The 15200-nt window shown below is 33.0% G+C and overlaps 1 protein-coding gene across 1 annotated transcript; it reads left to right on the forward strand.

Moving 5' to 3' along the window:
* Positions 1–3365: 3365 nt before the first annotated feature.
* On the forward strand, positions 3366–12750 carry LOC120579545 (multicystatin-like). The gene is made up of 5 exons (XM_039831968.1): positions 3366–3509; positions 4896–5070; positions 5195–5250; positions 5504–5923; positions 12553–12750. Exons 1-5 carry the CDS (start codon positions 3366–3368, stop codon positions 12748–12750), a joined length of 993 nt encoding a protein of 330 aa, XP_039687902.1.
* The last annotated feature ends 2450 nt before the right edge of the window (positions 12751–15200 follow it).

Genomic DNA, 15200 nt, shown 5'->3' on the forward strand with positions numbered 1-15200 from the left:
GCATAATTCCATCTGCCCAAAAAATGCTAGCTATGTCTTCTGCAGCATCAACTTGGATATCACAGTAAAAAGATGGTTTCGAGAGAGCTTCATTTCTAAAGAATTCTTGAATTACAGTTGCTTCACCAACCACCATCTCCTTTTGACGAATTGTCATTAGATAGTTCTTTAAGTCTGAAAACCGAAAAGGAAGATTCTCCGTACCTCCAACTCCTTGACCAAGAACTTCATAAGACGTTCTCATCGACATTCCAGCTTTAGAATTTATTAGAGCTAGTTGTCCTTGAACTTCAGTTACTTCTCTAAATGATCTCAGGTAACACAAATGCTCTGGTTTATGTAATGGATGACAGTGAGCCACATCCCATCTATAAATCTTATACACATTCAAAACTTCATCCAGCTTCAAATATATTCCAGCTTTACAACTGACCCTTTCCTCAGGTTTTTCTTTCACTTTCACAAATTCAATAACCAGTGGACTGTCTGATGTTGGCCTGTTGTTAGGATTAAGCAAACTTCCCTTCTTGAAACCTTGTTTGTTACAAACATAACGCACATAATGTACCTTATCTGATTTCTTATTTTGTGAATTATTCTTCGACTTCAACATAGTCCTAATAGAAAATCCAGTGTTATATGCATAATTACCATAAAAATCTTCAATCTCTTTAATAGATTGAAAGACTAAAGACTTCCATGATTCTTCATTGCTAGGGGAGTAACATTGAGAACTATCAGCATGAATCATTGAAGAAGTTTCAACACTCAGTTGTCCACTCTCAGCATGAATCAGTGATGAAGCTTTAACACTCAATTGTCCACTCTCAGATGAAGTTGATATCAAATCCATTGAAAACAACAACAAACACTATTAAGAACAAACAACCATTAGATATCATAAATTGAAACTACAATTGAAGCAAAATTGAAGCTAATATGCCAAAACCAATATACTGTGTAAATGGTTTTTTCAAGTTTTATTTTGAAACCATTTTGCTCTGGAAATGGTTTCAAAGTGTTGATTTGAAAATACAACTGAAGCAAAATTGATTCTTATACAAATCGAAAAATGAAGCTTATTGATACAACTGAATCACTAAATTTGAATCACTAAATTGATACTATACTAAGAACCTTAGCAACAAAAGAACATAGATTTGTTCATACAGAACAAAGACTTAAAAGGAAATATCATCTTAGTTTTGTCTAAGTCATCACTTAGGCTTCTTAATATTCTTTACCATGCTTGATCTTAAATTTACAAATCAAATTTGAGAATACATGTCTCTAAATTGATAACAAACATGTTCAACTATGTTTTTCTGCTCAATTATGTAATGTAGCAAACTAGTAAGTAGACACCACATGGTATGACACAAAAGAATATTAACAAGTTCAGTAATAGAGGATCTTTTCTTCCCACTCTCACAACGAGACAAGACCAGAGAGGAAACAAACTGAGAGAGGATACACATTTTTCATTCAATATACAAAACGATTAACACATCAATGCATTTCAATTTGCAGATTAAGCATTCAAGATCAGAAAAGTAGGCTAGGACTGAAAAAACTACAAACAATAACTCCTTCAATTGAAGCTAAATTGTTCCTTTCATATCATAAATTGATCCTAATATCAACAATTTGAATCAGTAAATAGATCCTAAGAACAGAAAACAATTAACAAATCCGAATTTTGAATCAAAACCTAAATACAATTTACTGATTACCTCAAAATGCAAGGGTGAAATTCGTGCAAGCTAACCGGAGCGGCGAGAAAGGGTGAATGCCGGTGAAATCAAGCCGGAAAACCACGTCGGAGCAAGCGTAAACGCGAGCAAGAGAGCAACGTTGCAGCAATTGAGTCGGAGCAACGTCGGAGCAAGGGTCAGGGCAAGCAAGGTAACGTCGGAGCAGTTGAATGCGAAAACGCGTGCGAGCAAGAATGATTTTCTACAATCAAAGTGTGAGTGTGAGATGTGAGCTGTGAACCGTTAGATTAAGCATGATCTGATGGTTGACAAGTCCTTATGCATGGTGCATAAGTTATGGCTTATGCACCATAACTTTTGCCCCTTCCACTGGCCTCGTCTCTTAATTTGTCCTTAATTTAACACAATTCTTGGTTCATGTTTTTATGAATTATAACAAGTTATCATTAAACCTAAATGTTTCAAGAATTGATTAAAAATCAGGGTGGAATTTAAATATATGTTTTTTATATGTCAAATAACTTAAATATACACTAAACTGTGTGTGTCGATTTGGAGGTCAGGATTTTTCCCGGCTAGTCTTTATATTTTTTATTTTATTTAATATACTATATCTTTCGCTTAAAACCAATTAACAAAAAATATAGTATAAACGAAGCTAAATGCGATTGAAAATGGTCGAGTGAACCTGTCCGCCAACATTTTAGCAGACCTACTAACCAACAACTAAATGCAATGAAGCCGACAACAACAAGCTTCAACGATCATCAAATGAGTTGAAACACAAGAAAGCATACCGAGCGCAAAGCTGAAATTCTTTTGAGACAAAAAGTCTAAAGCCAATATGAAGGAAGGAACCTAACCATTACACCCACAAACTAAACAAAGAAAAACAACAACACATCATAAATCATCTAGATTGTGAAGCTTACAATCTTAAGATGGTAGTGGGCAGCGTTGAACTATGATTAGTAAATTTTATTTTATTTTTGAAGAAACTATATGGTTAGTAAATTAACTTTAAATCCAATTTAAAATAATCTTTTTTTGATAAAAATTTTATGAGTACATTAATATCCCATGCTTCACATAGGTATCATACTAGTAATCAAATAAAATATTAAAAGTTCTATATATTAATTTTATCAATATATAAATGATACATAGTTTGTATTAAGATATATAATAATACTAATAAAATCGTTGTCCCAGGAAGGATAACTCGGTTAGAAAGGACGGGGTTTGAAATAATCAGAATCTATACTATCATATATAAAGAAAATAACATGTTTTGCCACTTTTTGGTTGACTTTTTCTCTTTCTAAAATTACTCTTAACTTTCAATACAAACAGCGCATATAACAAATAGATAAAAGTAAATTTAAATATTAAAATAAAAGTGTAACAAACATGATATAGTTATATATATGCTCAGTTCTTTTGTCCTTTATCATTTAAAACGTGTAACAAATTAGATGAGCATATCAATATTTACTTCTTCATTTTTTTGTTATATTTTTTGTGTCATTGAAATAGGTAATCATGTTAGTTTGTCTTTTTATAATTTTAAAACCTAGTTATAAAACTTAGGCCCCACGACAATATAAATAATGTAAACTTAGGCCTCTCCGACCTTGACCTGCTACTACTATGGCGGCCATTATTTTCCGAAATTTCAGAGTAACCGCGGCGAGAGGATTTTCACAAGTTGCATCTAAATACCGAACAAGATTGCTCTATGATCCCACTTATCGCTTGGCTAGTTTTGCTGTTGATCAATACAATAAGAAAAAGGTTCTTCTTCTTTTGTCTCTCACGTTTTTATTCCCTATGTGATTGCTTATATACGAATGTTCTAATCTTTCAGTTAAGGTCCAATGGTTCAGTAATATTAATGTTCCAATTTTCGTGTTTATTGTAAGTTCTGAAGCACGACACTTATGATCCAAAGCATGTCGAGTGTTTCAGGGTTGTGTCATTGCCCGAAACTGACACATCTATTTTTGATGCTACCTTATGGTTTATAGGAGAATGAGGTCCTAGTAATCTGGAGTTCGAGGAGAATATTCAGTAGAGAAGTTTCACATGTGTCTCATAAAGACGGAACGAGCCTGATTGATGCTCCCATTAGTTGTTTGGGTAGTTTTGCAGTTGATAAATACAATAAGAAAGAGGTTCTTTTTCTTTTGCCTCACATTTTTCTTCTGTATGAAATTGTTTATATATGAATGCTCTAACCATTCAGTTATCGTCCCATCTTTTAGTAATATTATTTTTTTCATTTTTTATTGTAAATTGTAACAATCAAGGTTATCAAAATCGGGAGTTTACTTTAAGTCGAAAGGGAGTAGTAAAATTGGGACTCATAAAATTGCAGTCAAAATCGAAGGATTTTACTCAAGGAGTTGTGTAGAATTGATATAGGATAGCAAAGTCGGGACTCGTAAAATCGCAATCAAAATCGAGGATTCTACCAAAACAAATATAATACTAAATATATGTATAAATTGCATATAGTCATAAATGACTAAAGTTCAAAGTACAGAAAATACATATAATACTAAATATATGTAAATATTCTTTAGTAGTCATAATAATGGTAAATAACGACCTAGACAAAATACTTAAAGGAAAATCCTAAATGTCTGACAAAATACTTGATCACAAGTGAGTAAGGCTATTAAGTTTCAAGGCAAAGACTAGAGACCTAACAAAATATTTAATGGCAAAGCTTATATGTAATCATAAATCACGAATATATCGCCAATTATATGAACAATCCCGTGTAACTATTGAGGAAGTGTGGGGGAAGTAAAAGAATGAAATTTTTTGGCCTTTTAGGTATTTATAGAACTGGGTCATGGATTCAAATCGGGTCAATTTACGAACCGGGTAAAAAATTGACCTTATCAAAAAATGAACAAAATCCATCAAAATCCTGCGATTTTGAACGGATTTCACGATTTTGATAGGATTTTGCCTGTTTTTGGGACTTTGCTATGGATTTGAGTCGTTGAAGCTACACAAAGTCGCAAAAACCAGGATTTAAGTCGCGTTTTTTGATTACAACTAACAATAACTCGTCTGACTTTACATAATCTAGCTTATGAATTCAGTTGTTATTCAATTTTGTCAACGTCATTTAATTTTATTTTTATTTTTTTGTAAAACCTAATGCAGAAAGCAAATCTGAAGTTTGTCGAGGTTGTAGATGTAAACTCGTACATGGTTGAAGGAATATCGTATGACGTCACATTGAAGGCCAAGGATGGAGAAAAAATGAATTTCTATAAAGCAAATATTTGGGTGCGACCTTGGTTAAACAAGGAGGAGCTAACGGAGTTCAGGCTTGCTGGTGATGCAATTTCTAAATTGATTTCTTTCATTTTGAATAAGAATACAGTTTTATATATTATATTCTAATGGTTAACGTTTAATAGAAGAATGTATTTAAAGATTTAGCTTTGCTTGTTTTGCAGTTGATCCCACTAAGGAATTGGCTTGTTTTGCTATTGATGAATACAATAAGAAAGAGGTTTGTTTTCTTTTGTCTCTCACATTTTTTCTTCTCTATGAATTATTGTTTATATATCAATGTTGTAACCTTTTGGTTAAGTTCCAATTGTATGGAGCAAAACATTGTTTCCTTGATACTTGGTTATAATATCATCATCTGACGTTACTTATCTCTCAGCTGAACTCTAGCTTATAAAATCCTTGATACATTGTTTCCAATCATTTGATTTTGCTCACATTATTTAATAATTAAAAAAAAAAAACTAATGCAGAACGGAAATCTGAAGTTTGTCAAGTGTTTATACTTCAAGATGTACTCTGTTGTGGGAGAGTTGTATCATATCACGTTGGAGGCCAAGGATGGAGAGAATGTTAATGTTTATAAAGCAGAAGTTCGGGAGCGGTTATATCAGCAAAAGGGGTTCTTGCTAACAGAATTCAAGCTTGATGGTGATGCTTCTTCTGTTGACTCGGAGAAGTTTCCAGAATTTAAGAGTGTTTTGTCTAGTATTTTCCTAAATTTAAAAGCAAAGGCGGCTAGTATATGGGCGGCAGGATTTTCCCAAACAGAGCAAAGCTGCAAAGACCTAACGATCACAACAAAATCGAAGAAGTTGAATCCAATCGATCCTCCTACCATCAATAACTTGGCTCGTTTTGCTGTTGATCAACACAATATCAAAAACAAAAAGGTGCTTTATCTTGTCTTTTAAATTTTTACGTATGCGGTACTTTATATACAAAGGCCCTCAAAATCCTCCGCAAGATAAAGACTCATCTCGACACTCCTCCTTCAAAGGCCCTCAAATCACATATGGTAGATTCCTTTTGAAGAAATCAATAAAACAATCGTAGGAATTGATTGCGAAGAGATGCACTTCCAATCCACCTCTCGAGCTTAAAAACTAGTTTTCCCATGGACCAACCCCTGACTGCTACATCTAAAGTACAAATGTTTCTCACCAACTTGATGCACACCATTGAAAAGATTATCCTCCCAAATCACTCTACTCAAAATCCATTCCCCATATTTCCCCACAAACACTTCTTTCCACAACATACGATCAAGAAGTCTTCATCTCCAATTAGATAGAAGACTCAAATTAACCGCTCTCACATATTTATTTTCCTATACCTCCGTTATCATTAGGTTAACATGCCATTTTTTTCACTTCACCCAATTAATCTTTCTTCCTCCACTCACTCCTCCCTAAATAAATGCCCTTTGAACTCTAGATTTCGAGAGCCTCTATTCTTGCAGAGTATAGGGTTTTATTTATCGAAATCGTAAAAAAATATTAACTAACAAACAGGCTTCTCAAAGTACAATTGAGCTTGGATCTCATTGGACTATTCTTCGTTCCAATAAGAAAATGTTGAGTGGCATTCACTACACCAATGGCCAATAACTGCCGCTCGGAATTTTTGGCGACAATTAACTGTCTTTAGACACTTTTAAGATTGGTCGAACTGACTTAAAAAGTGATTAAACCAAAGTCCTCGACGGCATTTAACTGCCGCTAAAAATGTTGAACGACAGTTAACTGCTAGTATAGTTAATGAGTAATTTTAGAAGTGAGGTGAGAAATTTCCATCCAATATCTCTCAACATCAACATGAGCCATCTTTGCAAGCAAGTGGGCCGCCCTATTGCTACCTATCCTAGAATGTAAAAAAACACGACATTTTCAAACTTTGATCATTTTATGTATCTGTAGAAGGTTAAGACTAACATCAAATATGAATGAGTAAATAGGCAATTATTCACTGAAATTGTAAATTTCGTCAATTATCTTCCTTGACATTAACAAAAATTCAATTACCCCTCTGAAATTGCAAAGGTTTATCAATTTACCTCCTCTGTCAAATTCTTCTGTTAGTCAACAGGATGTTTTGCAAATTCCACCTGAAGCATGGTTGTCAAAATCAAGATCTCACGTAATATCGCTTGGGTATCGAAAAATCGCAAATCATAACAAAGATCGTAAGATCTCACAAAAAACAAAATTATAATTAAGAAAAATAATTAAAATTACTGAGTATATAGTATTATATTATTAAACGATATTATTTTAATATGTTAAATAAATAACCAATAGTATTAACTATTAAAATAATTTGTTAGAAAAATAACTACTAAAATATAGATGAATTAATATATTAAATATAAGATTTATTAAGGCTAAAAACAATCAAATAACTTAAAATAGAGAGTACACTTAGCAAATTAGAGTAAAAAATAAAAAGTCCTCTAAAAAAAAGCATTAAAAAAGGAAAAAATAATTAAAGAATAGCAAGTAATTAGCAGGTACGTTTATTGCGTGACATTTCAACATCCATTGGGGCAACCAAATCATAAATAAGCTTTTATGTTTTTTTAACCAATAAATGAGTTTTTATTATGAAACTGAAGAGGAAAAATAAATAAATTAGAAGATAGGGTCAAATCCGAATGGGGTTGGGTCATTAGTTTCTGAAACGGGCCGAAAACCTTCCCAGATTCGTAGAAAAACGACGATTCCAACGATCTACCGCATTTCCTCGGCGCGCCGCACGATCTGTCGTAGTTTCCGATCTTCAACCCGCTCCAGATCGATGGTGGCTTATTGAATCGCAAGATTGTACGACTTTGATTGTTATATCGCTTTAAACTCTACAATATTACAATGAAATATTACAATTAACATCTGGATCCTTTATAACAATCCAATATTTTAGATAACAAAAACCAAAACAATATACTAGGCCAAAACCACTATGTAATACTTTATTAGATATGGAAATCCAAACTCAATAGTTCTTTGTAAATTTGTGAATACAATGAGCATGTGACAATCAACATAAACATTACCCTATGGAGGCTAACACCATTTGGCAATATTGATGTGTTTGAGACCTATGTTGGGATTCATAAGCTAGAATTCCAAAAAGAATTTCAATTCAGCATTGTTTTGATAGAAAAAAAAAGCGATTCAAAATACTATTAGGTAGGATTGCATACATGGATACAAATCTGGATTAGCCAGCTATATATTATGACTTTACTTTGTAGTGTTATTATTATGTGTTAGACATCTGATTATTATGTTATTAGGATGCAGTTAATATGTTATTAGGAAGTTACTATTAAGAAGTTATTGAATAAATAGGGAAATCAAATGAAAAATAAGTAGGCATTTTATTGGCTAAATTACCTTTTTGGTCCTCTAACTATTTATGGGTATCCACATAAATACATAAATAGTTAGAGGACCAAAAAGGTAATTAAGCCCATTTTATTTGGAATGGATATTGGTTTGGAGATACCCAAGACTCTCAATTTTATTTGCGAAACATCATGTTGACTAACAGAAGAATTTGACGGAAGAGTAAATTGATTAACGTTGTGCAATTTCAAGAAGAATAATTAAAGTTTTGTTAATATCAGGGTTAATTGTTTATTTACTCAAATATGAATTCACTTATTTTATATATATATAGTTGTCCACATCATTTATTTAACTTTTTTTTTTTTTTTTTTTAAAACCTGATGCAGAATGCAAATCTGAAGTTTGTGAAGGGTATAGATTCAAAACGGTTATCGAATGTCTATATATATCACGTTACACTGGAGGCCAATGATGGAGAGAAGGTGAATGTCTATCAAGCTAGTATTTGGGAGCGACCTTGTTTGAACTCCGGGCAGCTATCGCAGTTCCATTTTTTTGGTGAAGCTCCTTTGTTGAGTTAGCCAAAAGCGATAAGCAATTGCTAGATAGAAATCCAATGGACTATGTTTGTAGTTTTTTTTAAGGTTTTAAATAACGGTCGTGGTGGTTGCAGTCGTCGAGGTCGCGTTAAGGTTGTTGCGATTTCGACAGTAATGAGTGCTGCGATATAGATTATGGTTATCGCTGTGTGAATTAATCACAACATTGCACAAATTATAATTAAATTATTTATACTATCAGATAATGCATAATAACTAAGAATTAAACTTTTCTTTCGTTCTAATATAAGATGTTTAATTAAATATAATAACAAAATGAATAGTCTTTTTTTTGGTTACAAAAAAAAAAATAAAAAAAAAATGAATAGTCTAATATATGTAATTAACATGTCATTGTTGTCTAATTTGGAAGAATTACACAGATAAATTAATTAATTCAAGATTTCTAATCCCTTTTCTAGTGTAATTGTAGTCTAGTTTTAAAACCATTGTTATGAATTTTTACTCTAAATATGACAATGAGACAAGAGCATATGCATATAAATAAAACAAAAAATAAATAAATAATTCCCATTTAAGGAATTTGCATAAAAAAAATTCATATCCACCCACAGTTTCACACACACATAGTCAAACTCTCATTCTTACCCACAAAGTTAAATGATTTGTGGGGACTAATACCCACAATTTCCTCTCAAACATTCCAGTAATATGTAATTTTTGTTGTATATCCTTTGAGAAATAAATCTTATTGTTATACAAGCTTTCTTAAATTTCAAACTTTTTTTTTTGAACATTTTGACAGAAAGATCAAAATATTTTAAAGTGATGGCGGTGGTGAAATCACCTCTAATGAGTTTATGAACCATCTTGCTTACAGCAACATCTTGCTTACACACCAGAACAAAATGATCTCGTCGAACGAAAATGATTTTTGTTACTTATCTCATACTAATTCCACACACTCACAATCTTATGATTCATCCAACACTACATTTACTAATTCTGAAGAGTAGTTTTCAGAAAATGCATATGATAATTTTATGATAATTTTTGCTATTGCTAATTACAATAAAAAAGAGGTTCTTTTTCTTCCGTTTCTCACATTTTTCTTCTGTATGGAATTGTTTATGTCTTAATGTTCTAAGCTTTTGGTTAAGCTCCAATCGGTCAATGTACTATCATTGTTAATTCTTCATTCTAAGTTGTAATATCTTGATATGAGTTTACTTATTTCAGACCAGAACTTTAGGTTATAAAAGAATCTATATTTGGGAATTCGAGGATTAAAACATGATTTAATTTTGTTCACATCATTTAATTATTTTTATTTTTTATAAAAGCTAATGCAGAACTCAAATCTGAAGTTTGTTAAGGGTGTAGATTTGAAGCAGTATATTGTTGGAGGAAAGTTGTATCATGTCACATTCGAGGCCAAGGATTGAGAGACGGTGAATGTCTACAAAGCAGAAATTCGGGCGCGGTTATGTCAGCCAAAGGGGATTCTGCTAACAGAATTCAAGCGTGGTTGTGATGCTCCTTCAGGATTTTCACAAGGAGAGCAAAGCCATAAAGACCTAACGACCTCAACCGTAGTGAAGAAGTTGAATCCAATCGATCCACCTACCACCGATAAATTGGCTCGTTTTGCTGTTGATGAACACAATATCAAATTCTAGATTATTATTGTTATTATTATTATTTTTTCTCTTTGGAATCGTCCAAATTTATTTATCAACTCTCAATCGAAAGCACAAGAAGTACTTTGCTGCTAGACTAAACCCTACGAAAAATTATCTATAGAAATTCATACACATTTGTACCTATTAAGAGAAAGAAATAGAGGGATGTGATAGATATGATATGTGTACTTGAAATAAGCACAAAAAGAACACTCAACTCGAGAAGGAGCGAAACGATGAAGTTCTAGGTTGATATTTTGGTCATGTCTATCGAGTTGTCCTTGAGGTGTTATTCATAGCTCTATTTGTCCCTCTTTTCCACAACAACCATTCAATGGTTATCTGGTTGGTTTACTATTATTGGGGGCGGCGCGTGGGGCTTATATTTCTGAAAGCTCTATACTTGAAGATAGGGATGAATGTGCGGTTCCCCACGTTTAGGTGGTGCCTGTTTCTTCCTTTTGGGTGTATATGGAATCATAACGGATGTTTGTGATGTGATTGAAATAGAGAGATAGAAGGGAAAGTTGAGAGAATGATTGTGTCGAAAAAGAAAGAATGTCTAAATATGTGATAGGTGATGAATATCATCACCAAGTACTAAATTACTCTAACCAATGATATAAAAAAACTAAAGATACTAAAACTCTTCATTGATACGTGACCATACAATGATTACGTAAATGCACACCCACAATAAAACAAATGCACCCTAAGATACTCAATATTACTCCATACACCCACAATAAGACAAGTGCACCGTAACAAACTATTACCCCATACATTAGATCATTTTAGATTAAGAGATTAAGGTACATTATATTTGCTTCTAGAACTAGTTGAGTTACCACATAATCGCTCCATATTTTATGTATCCTATCAATATCATTGTTGAAATATTAATACAAACAATGCAACTAGCAGGTAGATAAATGAAAGAAACACTAAACTATTAATAAAAAGCAACCTACTACAGTTCCAACCAGAAGCTAATGCAAATAATCAAATGAAAAAAGAACTTGGTCCCAAAGCGAAAAGCTTGGAAATATTGCCAAAACAACACACTCGAAATTCCCAACAACTCAATCATAAATTCAACTCCGTTATCTCGAGTGACCTTTTTATCATGACTCAACATTATCCCTTCAATTGGGATGCGTAGTAGACACTCCATATCATCCATGTGACGATCATCTCCCCCACTAGCGAATGGAAACTACTATTCTCCTCATGCCACCTCCCAGATTGGGCAGTAAGCATAGCATGCCTCAGACTATGGAACCCTGTCTGAAGCAAAGGATAAAGACTAGAAACATGATCGAGAGTATTTTAAGGATGTGCAAGATCGTCTACCTTACTCCCATGTCCAATGTTGCGGAGTACACGGTCCTCTCATATCTGAAAAACATATAAATGTATGATAAAAAGCTAACAAAAAAATCAATAGTTCATTAAACCCTAAACACTAACATTTCACCATTTTAATTCAACATAAGTAAAAAATAAAACAAAAATGTTGATTGCAATAGATTTAGGAACACTTGTAAAAAAACTGAGGGAGTTTGGTTGAGTTTTTAAAATTTTAAACATATGAATTGCATGTTTTTCAGTTTTGGAATATGTCCAAATCGCAGCTGCCGTTAAGTTCCTCTCATGTAGCCGGTGGCAGTTAATTACTGTCTAGTCAGAGACAATGACAGTTAACTGCAGCTGGGGCATTTTTCGTATGTTAATGTTGCTTGAGAGCAAATGGTTGTTTGAGAAAAGCAATTTTCCTGTTAGATGGCAGAAACACAACATTATCAAACTATTCAACATTCCTGTGTATCTGCAGAGGCTTAAAACTAAGATAAAGTATGAATTCACTTGTTATTTATATTTGCCCACATCATGTAGTTAATTTTTTTTTTTTTTTTTAAACCTGATGCAGGACTTAAATCTGAAGTTTGTGAAGGGTATAGATTCAAAGCAGTACTTGACTTATGGAAACTTTTATGACGTAACATTGAAGTCCATGGATGGAGAGAAAGTGAATGTCTATCAAGCAGCGATTTGGGAGCGACCTCGATTGAACTTCCAGCAGCTATCGGAGATCAAGCTTGTTGGTGAAGCTCCTTTGTTGATTTAGCCAAAAGTCATAAGCAATTGCTAGATAGAAATCCAATGTACTATGATGTTTTTTTTTTTTTTTTTTTAAATAAAGGTCCAATGGTTGAAGTTTGATAGTTTCTAAATTTATGAATCATATAGGGGAAGTCAGGGACAATCATGAAAGTTTTGAAGAAATAACATTGTAAATTTAGTTGATAAAATTTTGATCTGAACTTTTATTCTGTTAATGTGCATTAAACAAAAATCTTAAAATAAATGACACAAAATAATGCTACCTTCAGTGCAAAATTTCTTCAAGGGAAACAAAATATCAGTTTGATACATTCTGTGTTCAATTCAGGCATCTTGTACTCTTGTGCAGTAAGTAAATGGCCACGTTGATCTTTCATCATGCTCCATGTTTAGCATATCCTACCTATTACATGTATATCAATGCAATATTTCTTTTTTACATATTAGTTGTATGTTTTACCTTGAGAAGAAGCACATTATCTTCTCGACATGCGTCGAACAAGGTATCAACTTAAAAACGCTTTTATCCTCATAGAACATTATAAAAAGAGTTTTAATCTTATTTTTCAAAAATATTTGATCATATTAGTAGATACCGAAATTGATACCTCTTTTTGTATAGATTTGTGCGAAGTAGAAAAACAATACTCAAATGAAAGTATGGCAACAAACACAGGAGTATTTTATTTTCTTGGTTTTAAGGGAACGATATAGTAGATTAAAATAAAAAAATATAAATATTGGCTGGAAAAATCCTCACACTCCAAATCGACACACCCTAACTGATAGTACAAACAAAGCTAAAATACACAAAAGTTCAAGAAACCCTGATGGGAATATTATAAACATACAATACTAGCGAGTAGAAAATAAGATTTGAAGCTAACGAGCACCGATCATGAGCATAACCCATCAAACGAGCGTATGGGCATGAAACTAGATTGCAAAAAAATATATGGCGTGTGAACGTTCAAGATCACCAAACTAGAGACGGGCCCAAGAAAACATAACCCAGATCTTGAAAATGGTCGAGTGAACCCGTCCACCAACATTGAAGCAAACATACTAACCAACAACTAAATGCGGTAAAGCCGACAACAACAAGCATCGACGACCATCAAATGAGTTGAAACACAAGAAAGCATATAGAGCGTGAAGCCGAAGTTCTTTCGAGCCAAAGAGTCTAAAGCCAATATGAAGGAAGAAACCCAACAATTACACCAACAAACTAAACAACAAAAACAACATCACATCATAAATCGTCTAGATCGTGAAGCTTACAATCCCAAGAAAAAAATCCCAATGAAGATGGTAGCCTAGGTTGCAGAGATGACGATGCTTCACTTTAAACACTAAATGGGTTATGAAGCATATGAACCGACTAAAACCAAGTTTCACAAAACAAACAAAGGTCAGATCAAAAAAGGGGTATATCAAATTAGATCAATGGGCAGAAGCGTGGTCAGCAACCCATAGATGGGAAAAGAATAGTGAACCGAGATGTGAGAAACACGACCTAGAAATGCAACAATGAACCCAAATGCGAGATACACCACACCTAGAAACATAAGCAAATTAAAAATACCGACACAAATGCGTTTTGAGAGTCACAAATGCAAGGAATGATGATGTTGGTGATGACGCACCATGTTAGCATCATGCGACGTTGAGCGCCTTAGTTAGGGTTCGATGGTGACGCATCCTTGAGAGTTGATTGTACACGACCACGAAGTCGTGGTCACATCAGTAAGAACTGGTTTGAATTTGGATAGAGAGGATGGTAGTAGGCGGCACTAAACTATGGATAGTAAATTATTTTTCAATGCAATTTAAAGTAATTGTTTTTTGATAAAATTTATGAGTATATTAATTGTATCATACTAGTAATCAAATAAAATAACAAAGGTTCTATTAATTTTATCGATATACAATTGATACATTGTTTATATTAAGATATATAATAATACTAATAAAATAGTTGTCTCGCTTAACAGGGATATTGCATAAACGAGGTTTAAAATGATATGAATTTATACTATATATAAAGAAAATAACCCTTTTTGTTCTCTTAGGTTGACTTTTTCTCTTTTCAAAAATACCCTCAATTATCAATACAAATAACACATGTAACAATGTTAAACACAAGGTGGCAATGTTAAACACATTTTGTTTCAACATATTGTGTTGGAACAAAATATGTTTCACAATAAACCTTAATGAGTTTTGATGATAACAAGGTATTAAAAATTGTCAATTGGTTATTGCTAATAATTGTTCAAGTGTACAGGCAAGTCAAGTAATTTCAATAGGTCTTGGAAGAACAATGGAGAGCAAAGGAATTCAAAGCATCTGAAGAAAACTGCGTCTGAAGCAATAGTGCTTCTGAAGCTGAAGTGCTTCTGAAGTGATGACGTCATCAGAAGCAGAAGCTCATCAGAAGCAGAAGGTCATCAG

Source organism: Medicago truncatula, chromosome 3, assembly GCF_003473485.1.
Source record: "Medicago truncatula cultivar Jemalong A17 chromosome 3, MtrunA17r5.0-ANR, whole genome shotgun sequence".
In the NCBI taxonomy this organism is placed as follows: Eukaryota; Viridiplantae; Streptophyta; class Magnoliopsida; order Fabales; family Fabaceae; genus Medicago; species Medicago truncatula.